The sequence below is a fragment of the Megalopta genalis genome, chromosome 4, assembly GCF_051020955.1.
Source record: "Megalopta genalis isolate 19385.01 chromosome 4, iyMegGena1_principal, whole genome shotgun sequence".
Taxonomy (NCBI): domain Eukaryota; kingdom Metazoa; phylum Arthropoda; class Insecta; order Hymenoptera; family Halictidae; genus Megalopta; species Megalopta genalis.
This window is the reverse complement of record NC_135016.1, coordinates 20,728,170-20,752,190: the sequence shown is the minus strand read 5'-3', so window position 1 is coordinate 20,752,190 and position 24,021 is coordinate 20,728,170. Positions and strand designations below refer to the sequence as shown.

The 24,021-nt window shown below is 44.0% G+C and overlaps 2 protein-coding genes across 2 annotated transcripts in view; one reads left to right on the top strand and one right to left on the bottom strand.

The window, feature by feature from the left end:
* Nucleotides 1–3,219: 3,219 nt before the first annotated feature.
* The window catches only part of Gycbeta100B (guanylate cyclase soluble subunit beta-1-like), a 66,077-nt gene continuing 45,275 nt past the window's right edge, over nt 3,220–24,021 (bottom strand). Inside the window, exon 14 of the mRNA XM_033467824.2 lies at nt 3,220–8,326. Within this exon, the coding sequence (XP_033323715.1) occupies nt 8,197–8,326 (130 nt within the window). The 3' untranslated portion in view covers nt 3,220–8,196. The remainder of the gene's footprint in view (nt 8,327–24,021) is intronic.
* On the top strand, nt 10,124–16,094 carry stops (SOCS domain-containing protein stops). The gene is made up of 2 exons (XM_033467825.2): nt 10,124–10,362; nt 14,856–16,094. The coding sequence occupies exons 1-2, from the start codon at nt 10,233–10,235 to the stop codon at nt 15,758–15,760; spliced, it is 1,035 nt and encodes a 344-aa protein (XP_033323716.1). The 5' UTR covers nt 10,124–10,232; the 3' UTR covers nt 15,761–16,094.

Below are 24,021 nucleotides of genomic sequence, written 5' to 3'. Positions count from 1 at the left end.
ACGGACCGGCTAGATATCTGTATTCAAATGAGTAGAAATCAACCGCGGCACTGTCACTTTTTAACGAGGAAGCGTCCTCGGCAGAGCGAAGACACCGGCGAGCGTCGTCCGCAGCCACGACGACGACAACGACGACGACGACAACGACGACGACGACGACGGGTTTCTATCCCCTAAATATCGACTGTCGATATTCGAGTCTCGTTACGGGCCGGTTCTCGCCTACTCCTTCCACCCCTAATTTACCCTGAAAGCGGCCCGGTGCGCCAGTTTCGCGCGCGTTTCGCCTAGAATTTACGACGCGTTCTCGCCGGCTTCGGGAAAATTGCTGAAAAAAATCCGAGACTCGCGCTGCCAACGGTCTCCTCTCCGCGCAAATCGCTGTGCCCGACGGTGTATCGGCATCGATCGGTTAATCCCGGGGCGCTCCGATGTTTCTTTTACTCTTTATTATTTGGCCTTATTTTCCGCATACCTCACCCGGTAAACCAGTTGGCCAGTGTTCGCCTTTCTTTCCACGACGCGAAACCTGTATTCAGCATACCGCTCGCCGCGGCGCGGCGTGCGATTCAATAAGCAACTTTATAAACAGTCGGGCACGACGCGCAGCAACCATGTCTCTAGGAAACTGTAATAAACTCTTGGGAATTCTTGTTCCCGCGTTCCTTTTTTTCTCTTGATTACTCCCCCTGTCGCTACGTCTCCCTTGCTCTCTTTGCTCTCGCTCCGACTCTCTCACACTATTTGCTCTCTCTCCGTCTCTCTCGCTCTTCTTGCGCTCTCTCTGTCTCTCTAACGCTCTCTCGTCTCTCTCTCTCTCCGTCTCTCTCGCTCTCTCCCTCCGTCTCTCTCGCTCTCTCTCCTCTCTCTCTCTCTCCGTTTCTCTCGCTCTAACTCCTCTCTCTCTCGCTCTCTTTCGCTCTCCCTCGCTCTCTCTCGCTCTCTCTCCTCTCTCTCGCCCTCTCTCCTCTCTCTCTCCGTCTGTCTCGCTCTCTCTCCTCTCTCTCTCCGTCTCTCTCGCTCTCTCTCCTCTCTCTCTCTCCGTCTCTCTCGCTCTCCCTTCTCTCTCTCTCGCCCTCTCTCCTCTCTCTCTCCGTCTCTTTCGCTCTCTCCTCTCTCTCTCCGTCTCTCTCGCTCTCCCTCGCTCTCCCTTCTCTCTCTTTCTCGCTCTCTCCTCTCTCTCCATCTCTCGTTCACTCTCCTCTCTCTCTTTTTCCCTCTATCTCATTGTCTCTTCCTCTCTCTCTCTCTCCGTTTTTTTCTCCCTCATCTGCTCCTCCCTCATCTCCTTCTCGTTTCCACCCCGCGCGTTTAACGCGCAATATCGTCCGTTTCGCGGTTTAATGCGGGACACGTGCACACATACGCGGCGACCGTGTAATTCTCGATCGAAAGGCTGCGCAACAGGGGAAATGATTTTCGAGGTTGTACTACCGAGATACGGCGAACGGATGGTGATGAATGTTGCCGGTAACTCGACGAGCAATTTCTGACTTAGCTCGGCTGCCGCTGGGATTGTTGTCATAAGCAGGGCTGGCTACGTTTCGCGTTCGAAGCATTGGAAGCAGTCGTTGCAATGATTTTTGCTCTATTTACCGACTGTGAACGGTGTGCCCACATCTTATCGCAACTTCCGCTGTTATTGTTAGTCCACTGACCTTTACGTCGATTGCGTTGCACACGCGTTGATTATGTTTCCATGGCTCTCTTGCTTGGAAGATTCGAAGCGAGGAAAATATTTCTTGTATGGAGAGACGCTTCGGGGGAGGAAAATGATTTGTCGACGTAAGCATTCTCTCGTGTAACTCATAATTAGACCGCGGATATTTTCGCGACAGAAAAAATTGTCTTCGTTAGCAAGTTTAATTAATGTTAAAAAACTTGATGTAAATTCGTGAAATAATTCATTATGCGATAACATATGCGTAAAACGAAAGAAAACTGCAACAATAATAACAACATATTTAATGCAACGAATGTAATATTTTTCCTTTGTGCGAGAATTGTTAACGCAATCACCTACGTAATTATTGAAGCATGATTATTAAACGCGTGCCAAGAATTTCGGAATAACAATTTTTTAGTGAGCCGAGAATAATTCGTCGATATTCTGAAATTCTAACGTTTCCATTGTTTTCCATTTCATTTTGGCATTTTCATCAGAAGTGCATAAAATCGGCAATTTACTTATCAAGTACTATCACGTGAAACAAACAATTGAACGGCGGCAATGAACACGAAATTAATAAATTAATAGTACTATGTTCATCCCTGAAACAAATAAAGTTAATTTCTATCCTAACGCCCTGCGACTTAAATTTTATTATAACGAGAGAAGGATGTTGCAAGGAATAATAAAAATAATAAAAATAATAAAAATAACAAAATAATAAAAATAATAAAAATAACAAAATAATAAAAATAATAAAAATAATAAACATAATAAAAATAATAAAAAGACGATTAAAAATTGGAACGTTCCGTTTCCACGTGGTTCGCTTGGAGCACTGTGCACAGAATTTTTTCTAGGATCGCCAGTGAACGTGCAGAATCGGAGTGTTCGATCGGTGGACCGAATTCAGCCGCGACACAATTAAGCCGAGAATGGAGCCTTCCAAACGGAGCAAAACGATTGCCTTTCCATTTACTAGTACCTACAGAGAGACCAGCTATTATTCGCGCGTTTCCGACCAGTTCCCAGAAAGCAAAAGAAAACACACGCCGAAAGGAGCCGTCGCGCGCTCGCGCTCGAGAGAGTCGTTTTCTTCCCTGATAATAACCGAAGCAGAACAGGCTTGTAGAAGGCTAATCAGCGCGAGGTACACAGAGCCCTCGCGGCCTGCGAAGCCGTGCGCGCAGGTATATTACCCGGGCAGGAGAGATGGAAAAATGATAGCTGGAATCTGTGCCGTATCGGCGATCGCGTCGTGAACGAGGATCGATGTATTGACCTTGCGCGGTGCGTGGGACGTGTTCAGTAGAACAGGTTCCGTTACACCTTTCAGCGTCCAGCATTCCATCGGGCCCTGTCCGATCGCGCGTGTTCCTCTCCTTTCCTCTTCTTCTTCCTCCGCTTCTTCCACCTCCTCTCTTCTTTGTCGCATCCTACCTTTTTATTTCGCGAAGAGGATGTGTTTCACACTCGCGCGACCGGCGACGATGGCCCGTTCGCCGGCCGCGCTGTGTGTGGCGAAAACGGGAAAAGAAACTTCGCATACCTCCGGGCGACACTCGGCCGTATCAGTGACACTTATATTTGATTGCCTCTTACATTTACAATTGGTAAACACGCCGTGCAGAGCCGAGCCGAGCCGAAGACTCGCCGTCGAGACGCCGCGTCGTCGTTCGTCTAGCTTGGACGTACAGGTGAAAAGAGCCGCACGGACGTGTTTCGGGCCGGGTCCGGGCCCACGCGGACCCTTCGCTGACCCGACACAGTTGCGGGCTAGTCGAGAAAGTAAATTTTTCATTGGTCGTGGCGGCACGTGATCGATCGCGCTTCTTGGCCAAGCTGATATCTGCCGGGATCCGCGATTTCGTACGATCGATTCTCTTTGATCGGGAACGATAGTGGACAGCGATACGAAGCCTGCGCGATTCTCCGACGAACGAGACTGTCTACTGGTCGCGAGAACAGCAGGGTCGAAGATGGAATGATAGCGAAAGAGAAAGATGTACGGCAATGTCTCTCTAATTGACGCTCGGATTGCGCACAGAAATGGACAATTTGCGGAGAGGAGATACGATTCGACTCGAGCCTCGCGGATCGTTTTTATATTGGGTTGGCAACTAAGTAATTGCCGATTTGTTCAATGAAATAAAAATTTTTTTTTTACTTGGAACGAAGTTTAATCTGTAATGTATTTTCCAATTTGTTCGACGACCTTTTGCCATCTCTCCGACAATTTGAAAACTCCACGCTCGTAGAAAGTCTGATCCTTTTCGGCCAAAAACTGAGTTAAGTGAGATTTTACAGCGTCATCGTCATTTAAAGTTTTACCACGAAGGGAGTTGTCCAGGGATCGAAATAAGTGGTAATCCGATGGCGCGAGATCAGGGCTATATGGCGGGTGTAACATCAATTCCCAACCAATATCCATCAATTTTTGCCGAGTGGACAAAGACGTGTGCGGCCTAGCATTGTCCTGCTGGAAAATGACACCTTTACGATTGACCAATTCTGGTCGCTTTTCCTTGACCGCTGCATTCAATTTGTCCAGTTGCTAACATTCACGGATAATAAGAAATAACATAATAATAATAATAATAATAATAATAATAATTTTATAATATAACATTTATGGATATCAGAAAAATGGGAGTGAGGGACATCTCTAACTGAAATCGGCATTTACTTAGTTGCCAACCCAATAGTTACGAAGCGTCAACAACTGTAGAAAGCGAGCTACGAGGCTCGAATAATCGTATCTCCTCTTCCCAAATTCTCCATTTTTGTTTACAGGTTAAAAGAAAGTTCGGGAGAAGTCACTGTATTTAGCGACGAGGTGCGCCAACTGGTCAAAGTATTTACTTTAATTACAGTAATTTCTCCATAATCTTCGCGCTTAGATTGCGCACTAAAAATGGACAATTTGGGAAGAGGCGATACGATTATTCGAGCCTTGCACCTCGAATTTATAATTGTTGACAATCGGCAACTGTAGAAACGAGTTTCAAGGCTCGAATAATCGTATCTTCTCTTCCCAAATTCTCCATTTTTGTTTACAGGTTAAAGAAAAGTTCGGCAGAATTCTCTGTATTTAGCGACGAGGTGCGCCAACTAGTCAAAGTATTTACTTTAATTACCGTAATTTCTCCATAATTTTCGCGCTCAGATTGCGCAGTAAAAATGGACAATTTGGGAAGAGGAGATACGATTCGATTCGAGCCTCGCGGTTCGTTTTTATAGTCACGAAGCGTCAACAACTATACAAAAACAAGCTACGAGGCTCGAATAATCGTGTCTCCTCTTCCCAAATTCTCCATTTTCGTGGACAATCTGAGCGTCAATTAGAGAGACATTGCTGTACCGAGAACCAAGTGACTGTAATCGCTTGTTCTTACAGCCGTGCTGGTCTCTTGTCAGGGTCCCTATGGGTGCATAAAGAAAGTAGATAAATGGCAGCCTTCTCGACCGTGGAGAACGTTGAATAGTAATTTAAAGAATACTGAATTCCTCGACGAGAGGAACGTGGAAAATATTCGGGAACAGCGGAATTAAAAATCGAGAGGAACAAGTGAAAAAAGAAAGAGTACATATTGAGAAACAGGTAAAATTGACCGATCGATTCATTAACCGTGCTGTTCTTCCGGAATATAATACATAAATATGCTCCTACATAAAAATATCTGTGATCGTATTTTTCAATCAAATTGAAGCTTTTTCATCGCAAACGCGCATGTTCGAGGAAAACAGCAAGATTGAAAATTAGAAAAGGAGGAACCGAGCTTAGAGACAGTATACAGTAATGTCTCCCTAACCGACGCTCAGTTTGTGCACAAAAGTGGACAATTTGGGAAGAGGAGATATGACTATTCAAGCCCTCGTTCTTATAGTCGTTGACAATCGATAACCATAAAAAACGAGTCACAAGGCTCAAAACAATCGTATCTCCACTTCCTAAATTCTCCATTTTTTGTGGACAATCTGAGCGTCAATTAGAGAGACATTACTGTAGATAGACTGCGAATCTTTATGCGTCTTATAAAAATATTTAAAATTCATCAGACAATCGATACTCCAGATAACAAATCTTAGACTCTTTAAAAGCATCAATGAGAATTTAGATTCGCATAAACGTGCACAGTCTAGTGGTGCACGATTCATTTACTATTCAAATAGCTAATATCGAGGAGTGTAATATTCAGGACGATAAAAGAAAGATTCAGAACTTCAGTAAAAGATTGTCCATGATTCCTGTGAGATCGAGGGTGCTCATGAAAAGAGGAAAAACAGTTCTAATGAAAACGAGTCGATAAACTAATATTTGCGAACTTACAAGTTGCTTCTAACGAGTACAATCGAGTACTGCCTACTTGAAATTCTGAATCGTTTGTTTTGCCTCGCTGCTTAACAGGCCGCTCGGACAGTCGTCTTACATCCTACAACTTGTCCGAAAAGCTTCACACGGGGCCTCGGATTTGCTCTTTAGGTTCGCGCGCAAGTATTTGAGCGTTGCACCGACCGAAGTAGACCATCGTTTGCAAACACCATGAAGTGGAATGAAACGGAACGTTTCCGGAACGTTTCGCGATGCCGAGACTTGACGCGTCGACTGGACTGCCTTACATTTGCATTAATTTACCTTTAGTCTTTTGCATTAATTTACCCTTACCTAATTACATTGCACTGATTCTGCTTTAGTTTGTAAGCAAAAACGGACAGTTTCGGAAGAGGAGATGCGATTATTAAATAACTTTGCGTCTCGTTTTTATTGAGTTGCCGATTAGTCAACGATTATAAAAACGAGGCGCGAGACTCGAATAATGGTATTTTATTTTCCCAAAAAGTCTGTTTTTGTTTACGAGCTGAAGAAAAATTAGGCAGAATTTCCGGTATAACGTGATAACCAATCGCTCTCCCGAATTCAAAGATCAATTTTCTGACTGCGAATTTTCACGCATTTGCAGCTTATAAAGTTTCGAAACTAAGAGATACGAAATTGTTGTTGGAATTAAGACAGTGTCGCGAAAACTGGAAACGAGAACCAGCAGTCTAATGATTAAAATTAATATCCGACTGCGAATTTTCACGCATTTGCGGCTTACAGAGTTTCGAAACTTAAAGATACGAAATTATTGTTGGAATTAAGATAGTGTCACGAAAACTCCAAGCGAAAGCCAGCAATCTAATGATTAAAATTAAATTCTGACTTCGAATTTTCACGCATTTGCGGCTCACAGAGTTTCGAAACTAGGCAATACGAAATTTTGTTGGAATTAAGACAGTGTCACGAAAACTGCAAACGAAAACCAGCAGTTTAATTATTAAAATTAATTTTCGACTGCGAATTTTCACGCATTTGCAGCTCACAAAGCCTCGAAGCTAAGAGATACGAAATTATTGTTGGAATTAAGACAGTGTCACGAAAATTGCAAACGAGAACCAGCAGTCTAATGATTAAAATTAATTTTTGACTGCGAATTTTCACGCATTTGCGGCTCACAGAATCTCGAAACTTAAAGATACGAAATTCTGTCGGAATTAAGACAGTATCACGAAAATTGCAACCGAGAATCAGCAGTCTAATGATTAAAATTAATTTCCGACTGCGAATTTTCACGCATTCATTAAGACGGTGTCACGAAAACTGCAAACGAAAAACCAGCAGTCTAATGATTAAACCGAACCTTCCGATTGACGCTTTATTCTTCGCAAACGACGAATTCCCATCAACAAGTAAACTACCCTCTCCTGTTCGAAAGAGATAACATTTCCGTTGTTTGCTACAATATTGCGAGCACGGATCGCCGCGCAAGAACCGCGTCCAGATCGGAGACTCCTCGCACGATTGTTCCGGATCGAGCACGCTACTCTCGTCGACCAATTTTCCGCGTAAGCGGTGCGCGCGTGTACGAACGAACTGTTGCAAGTCGTCGGACGATCATTAAACGCTACAAAGCATTCGCGAATGGCCGCGGGGAGAGATTTGGCTGGTAATCGTATCAGGACGGATGATGAAGCGAAAGATGCGACCTTAAAAGCGGCGTCGGCGAATCGGACGTAAACTCATCGCGGATGCAATCTGTAAATTGGTTCCCCGTTATAACGAGCGCTTGCAGATGTTCGCGAACTATATTCCGAAGTAATAGTCGCGCGTTCGGTTATGCTACCGATAAAAACCGTTCGTTATCTCGGTTTCGAACATGGAGCGGTAATTTACCGGCCGACCCGCTCTTTCCGCTTTGATTTCGCGAGACATCCGCGATCTTTCACATCTTTCGTCTTTCATTCAAGTTTCCCGATCCAGTCGACGCATCGATCATGTTCACGGCGAAAGTAGGATTTACAAAATCGGGGTTCTCGAATGGTTCGTGTGACGCGTCCCGTTCTCGTTGGAAATACGTTCGCCGCGCGCGGTACAATCGGCTGTGTCGCGCGTACAATTTTTTCGTTACGGTGTGTACCGGGACCATAAAAATCCGAACGCTCGCCGAGAGCCGGCGTTAGAGTCTGAAGAATCCGTCGCAGCAGATTTACGCGGCCAGCTCAAAATCCCTGGACAGGAACCATACGTTCATCGGCTCCGACTTGCCCTTCATGGTCACCGGTCCTCTGTACTCCAGCAGAAATTGCGGGTCGTGGTTCTCAGGCATGCACAGGTACCTGGGGACAAGCGAACGGTAATATTATTGGCTTGTTAACCCGACGGGCTCGCCGATGATCGCGCTGCCCTCTCGCCGCTGAAAGAATGCTAATTTACATGGGGCATCTTGCGCGGGTCGCGAATGTTTACGCCGAAATTATAATATAAATTAATAATAATAATAATTATTAGTATTTATATGTTATATATATATAGTTATTATTATTATAGTTATATTTATATATATAGTTATTATTATTATTATTATATATATTAGTTAGTAGATATTTCCGGAAAATGAGGGATTCCTGAGGTAATTTGAAGTAACTTTTTCCTTAGCGAAAATGTTCTACGAGGCTCCGTTTACGAGTTATTCACGAAAAACAGTGACCAATGAGGGGCGAGCTCGCCTGGCGCTAAGCAACCGAGCCAATGAACGGAGCTGGGCTCCGTGCGCTCGCCTCTCGCCAGCCAAGCTCGCCTCTCATTGGTCAGTGTTTTTCGTTAATAACTCGTAAACGAAGCCTCGGCGAAAATTTTTGTAAAGGAAAAAGTTCCTCGGAATGGCCTCAGTGATCTCTAATTTCCTGGAAATACCATAATTTTGGGACACCCTAATTCGAATTTGGGACACGATGCCTCGTAGAAAATTTTTGTAAAGGAAAAAATTGCTCCGAATAGCCTCAGTAATCTCTAATTTCCCGCAAGTACCATAATCTTGTGACACACTGTATATTAGAAACAATAGAAAATACAAATATACAAATAATGATATATCGTTAAGATTTCTTTTAAATATCGCTGAAAGCGTATTGAAAGTTACTTCGAGTCAATAATTATTCGCACCGCCGTATCCGCCAAAATGGCGGCGTGAAATCACGCTACGGTGGTCGCGGCATCTAATTCCGTGACTCGCGCTGCGTGAAACTATAAAAATCCATCGGTGCCGAGGACTGGACGATAAAAGGCGACTTTACTACTGTATAAAGTGGTTTCTTATTAGACGTCTCGTTAGACGAAGATGAAAGGATACAGTTAAGTAAATTGCTGTTCATCCGCGACATCGCGGGGAACGATCGAGTGTCCCGAGCTCTCCGGCAAAGAAAAAAGGAAAAAAGAAAAAGAAAAAAAATGAACAACCAGCAGGTTCTTAACGATCTCCTCGCAGCAGTTCGCAGACATTAGTTCCCCCTGCGTAAATACTAAACAGAGTATACGAACATTCCCGTCGCCGTGCACGCATCGTGGCACGGCGCACCGGTTTAATTTGTAGAAACGTCTGCTGCTCGGCGGGCCGCGAACGTTCCGCCGTTTAACGACTTCAATCAGACCCGCGAAATGGCACGCGACCCGAAACTGGCCGCGCCGCGAACAACTATTCGACTGTTGTTCCGCGTTAAAAGTATATACAAGCTATCTATCTTAACCCTTTCGGTACGATCGCGTTGTCCGCCGCGACACTCCCACTGTACGGGGTGCCGCGCCGAAAATGCGCACATAACGCAGAGTCCGCCGCACGTAACACACGTGTCCGCCGATTCGAGACCGCAACCGCGAGAAGTATCCGCGTCGCAATTTAGCGCCGCGATCGGCCAATAAATTAGCCGGCCGGCCGGCGACTCGCTGCTAATCGGCGACGTGGCCGCGCCTAATTGGCCATGTTTATCCGCCTTCCGACCAGGGATGAAATATTTACCGCGTGCTCGGCGACGCGCGTCCGCCGAGCAGGGGACGGGACCAGCCGTCGAAGCCCTTCGACTGCTTCTTTAACACCTAATCGAGTTAGCCGGGCCGTCGTTTGTCCCTCCGTTCATCGTGTCGGCTATCATTCCTGGCCGATCGAGTGCGAAGTTCGCTCGCTCGTTAGGCGACGTGAAATTTGTGCATGTCGCTGCTCGAGACCGCTTTCCGGCCGATCGGGAAACGATGGAGGTGCTGATCGACTGCTATTTCGACAGGCTGTTCGCCGAGATGGAGCGCAGCTGCCTCGCGTCGCGATACAAACGGCGAGAGATGGTCGGATACTTCTCGGACGTGATAAACAGCTGCGCAGCAGGTAACGTTCTCGACCCCGTGCACTCGGTGCTTCCGGATTTCGCGTCGGACTTTCAGTGACTGCGCTCTTAACCTTTTAGGCACGACGCGCCACTATAGTGGCTTTCGCGGATGTCATCTCTCTGGACGACGCGCCACTATAGTGGCTTGCTCTAGTAGCTCACTCGCTCATCGTTTGAACCAAATAATCGTCTTCGTATGCATTGTTTCACACTTCTTTTGTCTTCGCATCGATTTACAACAGTCTACAGGGTGTCCCAAAAATGTCTCGCAATCCGGAAATGGCGGGTTCCTCGGATCATTTGAAGCAACTTCTTCCTCTACAAAAATGTTCTCCGAGGCACCGTTAACGAGTTATTAACGAAAAACAGTGACCAATAAGAATCGAGTACGGCTGACGCGAGGCGGCCCAGCCAACCAGCGCGCGAAGCCCAGTTCCGCTCATTGGCTCGATCGCCTCGCGCCAGCCGAGCTCGCCTCTCATTGGTCACTGTTTTTCGTTAATAACTCGTTAACGGTGCCTCGGAGAAAATTTTTGTAAAGGAAAAAGTTGCTTCGAATGGCCTGAGGAACCCGCCACTTTCGGATTGCAAGACATTTTTGGGACACTCTGTATATACAGTATCAGACTCTGTACAGTACATATCAGGCTCTGCCGTCCAGAGAAATAGCCTCGCGCAGAATTCCGCCGTACCTAAAAGGTTAAGGGAGGGGAGGGGGCGGATTGCATGTATGACAACCCACACATAGAAGAAAAGCCATATAGGTATATTAGTTTTCGAGGTTCACCACTAAATTAGGATTATCCACTAAAACTGACGCTTTAATATCGAAGTGTGCAGTTCAAAAGTGGAAAATTTAGATTCCGAAAAGACTAAACTCTCGAGGGCTTCGGTTGTAGAAATATCCGTTTTGCAGTTATCGCGGAGATATTTGCAATATTCGACCAGAGTGGTGTCAATCTCATGAGCATGACGTCACAAGATGTCCGTCGCTAACAGTTTTTTGTAAATATCAAAAGATTTAGAGCTCGAATCGAAAATTCACAACCGAAGTCGCCGAGATAAGGCTTGTACAAAGGCAGTGGAGTGTATTTTCAGTTGATTACTTAGTTAATTAACTTGACTCTTTTGTGCTGCGAAGAGTTTCCTCTGTCTCGCACGATACTGTTCGGATTCCAATGGGTAGCTTCGCTGACCCGTTCGGAACAGCTGGGAAATTAGTAGAACTGCTGCTAGACGTGCCAAGAAATGAGCCGTTTATTTTGAAAGTGGCATAAATCACTTTTTTTTTCTTTTTTTTTAAATGAAAAGATGCCGTTCAATTGTAATTAGTGTTACCATTAACTCGATTTTTTTGAAAAAGTGACTTATGCCACTTTCAAAATAAACGGCACAAATCGTGGAATCGTTGATGAATTAAGTTAAGTCACCCGATACAAAGGTCAATGTCGAGACTGGCTCGACGCGAGACCGGGAGGGTTAATCGTCATCGATCGTGCTGCCTTCTAACGCTGATCGTGCACCGATAAACACGCATTTTTGTTGCTTAAACAAAATCTCCGTGCTGTTATTCCAGTTCTGCGATATTTTTACGACACTCAAACAACGATCTAGAGATGCATTCGAAAAGCTACTAGACTTTGGTATGAAAACATTGATGGTAAATCGTTGTCTCTCGTAGTGACGCACAATGTTAGAGTAGATTCTCCCTAATTGACGCTCAGATTGTACATAAATATAGACAATTTGGGAAGAGGAAATTATAAAATATTTATATTTAAATATAGATAAATATATCGAGTGCAAAGGGTTAAATATAAATTCGTTTATTATTATTTATTATATATATATTATTATTATATATTAATAATATATATAAATATATATATATATATATATATATATATATATATATATATATATATATATATATATATTTAATTTAATAATATATATAAATAATATATATATATTTATTTATTTATTTAATATACGATAATTTGGGCCTTGCGACTCGTTTTCATAACTCGAATAATCGTATCTCCTCTCCCGGAATTGTCCATTTCCGTGCAAAATCTGAGCGTCAATTAGGGAGAATCGTGATTTCATCAACTGTATCAAGGTTCCTATCAAGTCCCGAAAAAGAAATACCTAACTTAACCGACTTCAAATGATTAATCCTCGAACGCCGGACCATTTTCGCAGCTTTATTATCAACGACGTTTACGGCAATCCTGAACTTTATCCAGCAATTCTGCGAAATATATTTTCGAAAATACGTCTGTCAGACTTATCAGCCTTTCTATCGTTCCTCTATTCAATCGCCGAGAATCGGATAGAAGAATCGATCAAGCGAACACGATCTGAACACTCCGGCACAAAATGGACCCCGGCCAACCGCCTCGCGAGGGTTAATCGATCGGCCGGCGAATACCCGCCAATCGACGACCGATTCGACGAGACGGTTCGGTTTTCCTCGAAATCGCGACACTGGCTCGCTGATCGATCGGGGCGTGATCGCGAAATCGTGGGTCTCGGAACGAATCCGCGTGATTTACCGTACATCTAACGGGGTTCCGTCGCAGCGACCGGCTCGAATCGAGCTCTCGGACCGTTCCGACGCGGCCGTGCAGATTTTCCGTGCCAGTGGCCGCCAGGTTCGTGTCCACCAGGCCGGCGCAAATTCTATTGTGCGACCATGAAAGTGATTCGATCGAGGATAGCGGAAGGAAAGTGATACCGCGGTGTAATGTTAGACGCGGGAGAAACTTCTGCAGTGTCGTCGTCGTCGTCATCGTCGTTGTCGTCGTCGTAGTTTCCGTTGCCGTGGTGGTCGTGCACACCGATATTCGGCTTTCTTCGAAAAATTATGCGAGACGCTGCCTCTGGAAAACGCGATCGAAAGTATCGGCACGAGAAAGAAAAAGTCCCGATCGTTCACCCGACTGCTTATACCGTGACCGCGCCGGAGAAACGGGTGCCGCGGTTCCGACGCATTCGTGGCAACGATATATTCGTGGTTCAAGGTCGTTTCGTGTTCATCCCCGATCGCGGTTCCCTCTCAAATCCTTCTGGATGAACTTCTGGACCCGACGAGGGTCTGAAAAGTCGACAATGCGAGAGTTCCGCGCGATTCTGTCAGCGAAAACTGCCCTCGGAGAACGCGAAATTCGGCTGCAAAGATCGTTTTCCAAGGCTTTCTGCCGCGCACACTAGAGAGATCGATAGCTCGACATCGATTTGTCAGTATCGCGGAAAAAATATTTCGACTTTCGAGCCGTTTGTGAGATTTTTCAAGTGTCGTCGTTGCGTCCAGCACTGTACAGGGTGGCAGGATATGTCGCGTCACGGCTTTCACAGGTGATTCGATGCTCTCCGATCGACGGCGATAGATCGCAAACTTTCCAAACAATTGATCTTTCCCTGGAAATTCGAGGTGAAATTCTTCTAACCAGCCGAAAGTCTCAATGTCGCTGTATTCCTTAAAATGACGACCGATTGCTTGTTAATTGTTTTCGTGGACCGGAGCAGATGTTGCAATGATCTAGCCTAATCCAGCGACGGCGATTTTGAGAAGTGGGTCAAATTTTGCTCATTATTGTTTTCAATACTAGCTGGTGGATCAGTGACGTCACTTGGAAAGGAGGATGGTTAAAAACTAGTCTTTTTGGTTCTCACTTTTAAAATCCTCTAAATAGTTTGCGTTTCCTCTTTGTTTTATAAAAACTTTAACTTAACTTTTACTTTTGCAAGTGAAGAGCAAAAAGTGATGGTCGAAGTTAAAAAATTGGTATAAATGGAGTGGCACCATGAATTACCGCACTAGGTGACACCATGTCCTGGCAGTCGGTCCTCCATTTGGAAATATTTTTTTATAAATTCTAAATAAATATAGCTCGAATAATAATATGTTTCGTACATGTATAAAGATCGACGTGAAAAAATTGATATAAATGGAGTGACACCATGAATTACCCCACCAGGTGACACCATGCCCAGTTGGCAGTCGGTCCTCCACTTGGAAATATGTTTTTATAAATTCTAAATAAATATAGCTCGAATAATAATATGTTTATAGTATATATAATAATAATAATAATAATAATAATAATAATAATAATAATAATATATATATATATAGTAATATATATATAATAACAATATGTTTTATATATATAAAACATATTATTACGTGTATATATAAAATTTTATATATTATTATTATTTTTATTTTATATATATAAAACATATTATTATTCGAGCTATATTTATTTAGAACTTAATAGATAAAGATCGACGTGAAAAAATTGACACAAATGAAGTGACACTTTTCTTAACATTTTCGATTATGTCTCCTCCTTCACAATATCAAAAATAAGAGTTTATAAAAATCAACGCATTGCTCGTTTAAAAAGCCTCTATGAATCTGACCCGCGGATCAAAGTTTCACCACCCCTGCCCCATTCTAACCGAAACCGTCCTCTATCTGCAGCAGAGAACCTGGACAAGCAGGACATCTGCGAGCGGATAGTGATGTCGGCGCTGCGCTACCACAACATCGCGATGATGGAGAACGGCTACGTGTGCATGCTGGGCAAGTTCCACAACGTGCTGTACGTCGCGGCGAAGCTCTGCTACGACTGGAACTTGGAGAACAACGAGATCGTGTCCCGCCTACTGAACGACATGTTCTACTGCGAGAAGACGTTCGAGCGCATCCTGGTCGGCGCGATATTCGGCACCAGGGTGACCCACTTCCTGTCCGGATGGAAGAGCGACTTCGAGGACCGGGAGGAGAACATACGCGCGTTGGTGTACTTCCTGCATCACGCGACCGTCGGCCGTCTCGAGTATCGGTGCGAGTCGTCGACCATTAAGAGACGGTTGATCGACGTCCCCATGGAGTCCTACGGACAGGCGTGGCCATTAAGGGTGGCCATTCAACACGGCTCGCCGGACATCCTGCTGGTGATGCTGCGATACGGAGCCACCGTGGAGTCCGACAAAATAGCCCCTTCGCCGTTGGAGATGCTGCTCGCCAAGCTGAACGAGTTCGAGCCTCAGCCTGGCCAGGACGAGATCGTCTATCCGGAACAGTTGCTCGTCTGCCTGCGACTGGTCCTGAGAACCATCACCACCGCCTTCGTCAAGACGCCCAGCCACATCGCGGAGCAGAGCGGCGTCCTCAGCATCTCTTTGTACGAGCAGTACCCAACGTTGATGGAGCAGAAACTGATCCCGCCGGAGAGAAGCGGGCTCAGCCCGCCGGAACTGAGACACCTGTGCCGATGCTCGATCAGGGAGAGGCTGTTCCAAAACTGGGCCCTGCCGCACGGTATCAAGACCCTGCAGATCCCGGAGTCGCTGAGGAACTACCTGGACCTCCTCTGCGACTGATGTTCGAGGAGTGTTCGTTGGATCGGCGCGCGAACAGCTGATCGAGCCCTGCGCGACGCTTCGGGCAGCGTTTATTCTTTCAACGAAAGCGTCGATGTCCTTCAGACTCGGTATTTCAGATCGCCGGTGATCGATCGAAGGTGCGAATGTTTGGAAATTGTTTGCCACGTTTCGTAGATTTGGAAAGAGACGTCGATTTTATACGGAGGAGCGAAAGAGGAGGGAGAACGCCAAAGATGCCTTGCCACCGGTCTAGTCTAGCCTGACGAAAGTTTCTGTGTATATTTTTTCATGTATCGAATCGCTGAGAAGTAAAGCAAAACATAATCTCGAACGTCAATGGTAATCTTTCATCGTAGAGCTAGAAATATGTGCAGTTCGAGCGCGGAGATCTAGCCGGGTATCTTTCTCTTTCTCGCGGGAGCAGCGAGATCTGCTATCTCGTTCGTTTACAGCATCTGCCGAGAGAATAGGCGCGTCTAGATTCAACACTTGGGGACTGCGATCGTGTTTCGAGAATTCTCTGAAAGTTCGTCGAAAGAGTAATCGAAACGGTCGTCGGCACGAATCGGTCGACGCGATCGGACGGCGTCGAGTTCCGCGCGTCGACGCGCGAAACGCGTGCGTCGGCTGGAAGTATCGACTAGAGTGTCTCGAACTTCCCGCTAACTTTTCAATGGAATCTCTTTCTCCGATGCTCCCGCGTCTCGCGAGCCAACGAACTTCCTGATCCAGCGTGGAACGGGAAAACAATGGGACAACCGACGAATTCCGGCAGAGGTGCGCGTAACTAACTTTTCCGCGCGCGTCTGGGACTCGCGCTCTCGCTCCGTTTCGATGTAAGTCGCCTGTAAGATTTGCATCGAGTTACTCTAAACGGATCGTCTTGATTCGGCAATTCGATTTCGGGCGACGAAGACCTCGCGACGGAAGCGCGAACGCCGCGAAACTTGATCGATAGCTCGAGAAACGGAGAGAAGAATCGTCGCGAATATACCGTGGATTTTCACGCGGAATAAAAATACTCTGCCTCGATTGCGACAGATGGGAGCTAAATAACAATTTATATTCGTTTCTTACGTTTTTAATGAGTTGAAAGCAATGCAACGGCGTTGTTAAATTTATTCCTCGCATTTACCGTTTCGTATTCCATTTATAGTAAATTCTTCCCAATTTTCCTTCAGCTTGTGGACAAAAATGGACAATTTGGGGCGAGGAGATACGATTATTCCAGCTGAATAATAATATATTATATAATGAATAATAATATATTAATTACCTCGATATTTATATTATTTATATATTATTTCTGAATAATAATATATTATTTCGATTGTGTCAATAATCATAAAAACGAGGTGCAAGGCTCGAATAATAGTGTCTCCTCCTCCCAAATTGTCCATTTTTCGTGCACAATCTGAGCGCGAAAATTATAGGGAAATTACTGTAATTATAGTAAATACTTTGACAAGTTGGCGCTCGTCACTAAATACAGTGAACTTTAACTTGTAAACAAAAATGGAGAATTTGGAAAGAGAAGAGAGGATTGCAGCTCGTTTTTATAGTTGCTGGCAATCGGCGATTATAAAAACGAGCCACGAGGCTCGTACAAGCTGAGGGACAATTGGAGAGAATTTGCTGTATTTTCTATTTTCAACTAAAATACTGTGCAAATAATAACTATTACTAATAATTTTCAACTAAATAATGTGTTGCGTCGATCAGGGTTAAATGAAATTGAATCGGACTCGTTTGGAATTACAGTAAACTCTTCCTAATTAACGCTCAGATTGTCCAGAAAAATGGACAATTTGGGACGAGGAGATACGATTATTCCAGCTGAATAATAATATAATATTATTTCGACTGTCAAGAATCATAAAAACGAGGTACAAGGCTCGAATAATCGTATCTCCTCTTCCCAAATTGTTCACCTTTGTTTACACGTAAAATTAGGAAGAATCTATTGTACACGCTTTCGCGTCATAGATGCATAAAATCTGCAGTCTAGTCACGAACGAATCAGTTAATCCACGAATAACAAAGCTCGAATAACAACGAGCATACCGTTGACATTTTTAACGAAATTACGAACACATTTCTCCAAACGGTAAACGGTGGATCAAAGAAATCGCGCGGCCAGCGTCGAACAAATCTGTCGATTCGACAGGATTTTAATGCAACGGTGACATCTTGGCGAAGAAAGCAAACGCGATTCGTTAATAAATTCGATCTAATGGATTTCGGAGTAGCAAGTCGATTATCTGTTCGCAAGCGAGTGCGAAAGTCAAAAGAGGATTACAGAGAGGAAGTAACCTTTTCATTTGAACCCGCGCCGCGGTCCGAAGAGGATCTTCGCCGGCTGAAAGGAAAGTCAGGTTCAATGGGTTCACGATAATTACTCGGCGAGATGGTGCGAGTTTAATGAGTCGAGTCCCCGGTGCCGAGAGAAACTGTGGCCACAGAGGAAGAATGCCGATCGCGAGTGTCCACGTGTTTCACTTCCGCGAAGTGCGGCTTCCACTTTTATATAAGACACGTGACACACGTGGACTGAACTTTTGCGTGGCTCGTCGCATCGAGCGCCGAGGTCGCGGCTGATCTAGGCAGTTGCGATATTACTTTTGTTACGATATTGTAACGAGAAACTCGTCGCAGTCGACGCGAATGTGTTTTATACGCCGACACGAAGATCGCGACACGATAAGACGAAAGAATTTAACGGAGAGAGAAGTAGCAGCGACGAGGAATTAATATTAAAATAGGAATTAAGGGAATTAATATTGATATTAAAATACTCGGGAAGGTAAAAAAAGTGTGCTCGATCGTTCAGAAATGGATGTTTGTGACAAAATAGATTTCTGTTAATTCACTTCGTTGTGTCATATTATGCTCATATTATTTGCTATATCATTTCTCTTTTTCTTCTTTTTTCTTGTTTGCTCTTTGCTTGATCGTTATTCTAATTTTCTGTTGTACAACGAAGAGTTCATTCCACTAAACGAGTGAACATTAATAATAAAACGAAAGAATTTAATGGAGAGAGAAGTAACAGCGACGAGGAATTAAGCTGACTTCCATGATGAACGGCTTAATGATCGTTTAAATACTCGGGAAAGTTAAGAAGTACGCTCGATCGTTCAAAAATGGACTTTTATGACAAAACAGGTTTCTGTTAATTCACTTCGTTGTGTCATACCATGCTCATATTATTTGTTATAACATTTCTCTTCTTTTTCTCTTTTTTGTTTGCACTCTGCTTGATCGTTACCCCAATTTTCCGTTGTATAACAAAGAGTTCATGCCATTACACATTATTAAACAATATTACATTATTAAAATATCACGATGTTGATATGCGACAAAATTGCACAGTCGCAATACGAAATTATAAAAATGGAAGAATACCATCTCCGAGATATCATAATCATGCGAAAGCGAAAGCGCATCCTCGTCTATCTCCTGTTTTCCAGCGATCGACTAAACAGAGGATTTGTCCGTCGCTCGAACGTCGCTCGAGCAATCCATAAAATTCATTAAAGTCGAGACACTGTCTACGAATTTCGGATCGTACGATTGTTGCTCCGTTTATCGTTGCGAAACGTCGCGGCGAAGTCAATCGAAACGAGCCGACAACGAGAATAGATCGCCGCGACGGGGCGTATAAATCCTGCGGGACGCGCGGCTGGAAAAAGTAATAAATTTGATTTTCGATATTTTATCCGGCCCTCCGTGAGACGTTTAATGAATTCGACTGGCGAACGCCAGTCCGTCAATCACGGTTCGATCTCGAGCGATCGCTGCGACTGCAAAACATTCGGCGGATCGGATGACAAGCGATGTAATCGCGTCGTTATAAATGCTGTTATGCATTAAACGTTGGCCCGCCCGTCCTGTCCTCTTCTCTTAATCCCCGCGGCACATGGAACTCCCAGAGAGATGTCAACTCGCAATTCCCGTTGGATTTTAGTCTGCTCGGCCGCGTAATCGAATTACATACGCCCTAAACAATTCATTGCCATTGTAATGACAACGCGCCTGATTAGCGATTATCCGATATCGGTTCTGGATAGATCTCCTCCTCGTCCATATGTTTCGTGCTGTTCGAGGAGAAATTACCTGGTTCGTCCTAGCATAATTCGCTCTAGCGACGTTGCACATTCTTGGACATTTTGCAGTTATTATTTTGCACGATAATCTAAATTCTCAGTCGGATGAAATCCATTATAAATTCTGAAACTAAGGAACCACGATTTCCGGCAACGAAGGAATCACTTTGAAAAGACAATTGCACGATCCCGATAAATAGTTCGTAATTTATCATTATTAATTACTTGTGTAAATATGAATTATTAACTCGATATATCGGATCTGGATAGATTTGCTCCTCGTCCATTTGTTTCGTGCTGTTCGAGGAGAAATTACCTGGTTCGCCCTAGCATAATTCGCCCTAACGACGTTGCACATTTTTTGAACATTTTGCAGTTATTATTTTGCACGATAATCTAAATTCTCAGTCGGATGAAATCCATTATAAATTCTGAAACTAAGGAACCACGATTTCTGGCAACGAAGGAATCACTTCGAAAAGATTCTTAACAATCGCACGATCCCGATAAATAGTTCGTAATTTATCATTATTAATTCCTTGTGTAAATATAAATTATTAACTCGATATATCGGTTCTGGATAGATTTCCTCCTCGTCCATTTGTTTCGTGCTGTTCGAGGAGAAATTACCTTGTTCGCCCTAGCGTGGTTAGCAGAACACGACGTTGCACATTTTTTGAACATTTTGCAGTTATTATTTTACACGCTAATCAAAATTCTCAGTCGGATGAAATCCATTATAAATTCTGAAACTATAAGGAACCACGATTTCCGGCAACGAAGGAATCACTTCGAAACGATTCTTAACAATCGCACGATCTCGATAAATAGTTAATTAATTCCTTGTGTAAATATAAATTAAACTCGATATATCGGTTCGGAACAGGTTTCTTTAGATTTTTGTATGTTCCGATTCGAAACAGATGAATATGCTGTAAAATCTCAGATTACGAGGGTCGTAAAAGATCACGCAGAGAATCGAGGGACCAGCGGAATACCGAGATAAAGAAATACAGGTTTAATTAAGCGTTCGCTGCAGCACACACACACGCGCGCCGCAGTACTATAAATTTGTATTTTCCCGTGCAAGATGCGCCCGGCAATAAATGAACGTAATGAACGGAACAAATAACGAGAATCTACGGAGAGGGCACTGAAATCTTAATCTGAAAAATAGCGAACGAGTCACGTTTGTATCGTAAACCTGATTAACCCGTGCACCCTTAGTAGCCGCGTGATAACCGTAAGATGTTTCAACCGACGGAAATAAATAATAAAATTAAAAATCGCAGCTGCGCAGCACGAACAACACCGTGAAAAATTTACAAAATAATAACTTGGTCCCGGAGTTGAATGGATGAAAAACGAGCTCGAGATTCTCTCGAAAGCCAACGTTTCGATCGTGGGAAATGCGCGAGGACCGTTGATTTCTTTCCAGAGAAGAAATATTTGCAAATGGAAGACACTGGGGTAAGAAAATAGATCGGATTATAAGATAACAACCGATACACGTATATACGTGTTATCGTATCGCGGCGTTCCCGTCCGAGGAGCAATTCAACCCTCTCCCCCCCGCCCCGAATCCAATAAAAGCGGCTCTTAACATAAATATAGAGACTCGTGTTGCTTCCAAGTCGCAGCAATTCTTACACTCGAGTGGCTCGCGTCTGTTTGCATGCCCATTATCCCACCCGGAATGACCATCTTTCGTATCGCGCAGCAAGGCCGCACGATTATCGATCGTTTCGTGCAACCAGATTCTCTCTTTCTATCTTCGAAGTTCTCTTTCTCACTCTTCGAAGCTCTCGCTCTCTCTCTCTCAATCTCTCTTTCTCTTCGAAGCTCTCTCTTTAAAGCTCTCTCTCTTCAAAGCTCTCTCGTCAAAGCTCCCTCGTCGAAGCTCACTCGTCGAAACTTCCGGTCTTTCTCACTCTCTCTCTTTCTCTTCCAAGCTCTCTCTTCAAAGCTTTCTCGTCGAAGTTCACTCGTCAAAGCTCCCTCCTTGAAGCTCACTCGTCGAAGTTTCCGGTCTCTCTCTCTCACTCTCCCTCTCTCTCTCTCTTCGAAGCTCTCTCTTCAAAGCTCTCTCGTCGAAGCTCACTCGTCGAAGCTCTTTCGTCGAAGCTATTTGGTCGAAGCTCTCTCGTCAAAAAGCTCTCTCTTCGAAACTCTCTCTTCAAATTCTCTCTTAGAAGCTCTCACTTCAAATTCTCTCTTCGAAGCTCTTTCATCAAATTCTTTCTTCGAAGCTCTCTCTACAAATTCTTTCTTCGAAACTCTCTCTTCAAAGCTCTCTCGTCGAAGCTCACTCGTCGAAGCTGTCTTGACGAAGTTCACTTGCCGAAGCTCTTTCGTCAAAACTATTTGGTCGAAGCTCTCTTGTTGAAGCTCTCTCATCAAAGCTCTTTTTTCGAGGCTCTCTCTTCGAAGCTGTCTTTTCAAATTCTCTATTCGAAGCTCTTTCTTCAAAGCTCTCTCGTCGAAGCTCTCACATCGAAGCTCTCTCATCGAAGCTCTCTCTCCTCCTTTCTCTCTCTCTCTCTCTCTATCTGTCTCTCACTTTGTTCTCGAAGCCCTTTCTCTCTCTCTTTATCTCCGAAGCTTTTTCTCTCTCTCTCTCTCTCTCGTCCTCTCTCAATCTCTTCCGCACTCTCTCGGAAGCTTTCTTGTCGAAGCTCCGACTCTCTCTCACTCTCTTTCTTCGAAGCTCTCTCTTCAAAGCTCTCTCGTCGAAACTCTCTCATCGAAGCTCTCTCATCGAAGCTCTCTCTCTCTCTCTCTTCGAATCTCTCTCATCGAAGCTCTCTTTTTCTTCGAAGCTCTCTCTTTATCTCTTCGAAGCTCCCTCTCTCTCCCCCCTTCTCCCTTTCTCTTTCTCTCTGTCTCTCACTTTGTTCTCGAAGCCCTTTCTCTCTCTCTCTTCATCTCCGAAGCTCTTTCTCTCTCTCCCTTCCTCTCTCAATCTCTTCCGCACTCTCTCGGAAGCTCTCGCTTTCTCTCTTTCTCTCTCGCTCCCGAGCTCTTGCCTGTAAACAATCCCGTGTTCTGGCAAGTCGTTGCCAAAAAATCGGCTACGACTCCGGAATCGGGTCGAACCAGTAACACGTTCGTGCGAACTTCGTTTATGCCTTGTAAATATCGAATTCGAAAGTGGAGCCAGCGCAAGGAAACACTCCGCACCATTAAACGATCTGCTTTATAGATTCGCGGCGGATAGCGTTACTCTGTTACTCGATTGGCTCACCAGCTCCGAAACAACTTTTACCGAACCGATATTAAAAAGCGACCGGATAAACCGGGCGACGCGATTATTCTCCGACTGCCGCTGTCACGTGCTCGTGATTTTCTCTCTAGAGTCATTGCGAACTCCGCGAGTACGTATTCACGAAAAGATAGCACATTTCGATTTCGAGGGATCTTTCATTTTGAATTTCTCCAATCAAGTTCCTGCTTCGATATCGAAGCAGTGGATTAGAGTCATAGTGAGTCACATTTTCGAAGATGTCGAGCTACGTGTTAGAACGTAATCTATACACGAAATAATGTTAAAAAGACGAGTGAAATAAATTATGAAGCTACTATAAGTTAACTTGATTCTAAATTATATTAACAATAAATTCGGTCGGTAAACAATATACCTGTTAGTGAACAATACAATGACGTAATGCTTGTTCCTGACAATTAGGAGAATGCGACCACTGTGATTCTAATCCACTTAAATAGATACAATATTTTTATAGATTTTTTCACCTATTTTTTCCTAATCTTTAACACATTAAGTGCCAAATATCAGTCCCAAAAATTCTTGCAACACGAAAGTCGTTCAATTAATAAAATCAAAACCGAAAAGTTAAAATTTACCACTCGAAATATTAATTTAACTCTGTTACATACCACAAATCCTAGTAACATTTGGTTTGTTCAATATACAATACAGAAATGTCTCTCTAATTGACATTCAGATTATCCACAAAAATGGACAATTTGGGAAGAGGAGATACGATTATTCAAGCCTACGTTTTTATAGTCGTTGACAATTCGTAACTATAACAAATGCACCGCAGGAATCGAATAATCGTATCTCCTCTCCTAAATTGTCCATCTTTGTAGACAATCTAAGCGTCAATTAGAGAGACTGTAGATGTCTGGCAT

Coding starts and splice junctions, on each gene's coding strand:
- stops (XM_033467825.2), top strand. CDS start 10,233: ATGGAGGTGCTGATCGACTGCTATTTCGACAGGCTGTTCGCCGAGATG. Junction 10,363..14,855: donor GATAAACAGCTGCGCAGCAG/GTAACGTTCTCG, acceptor CTCTATCTGCAG/CAGAGAACCTGGACAAGCAG.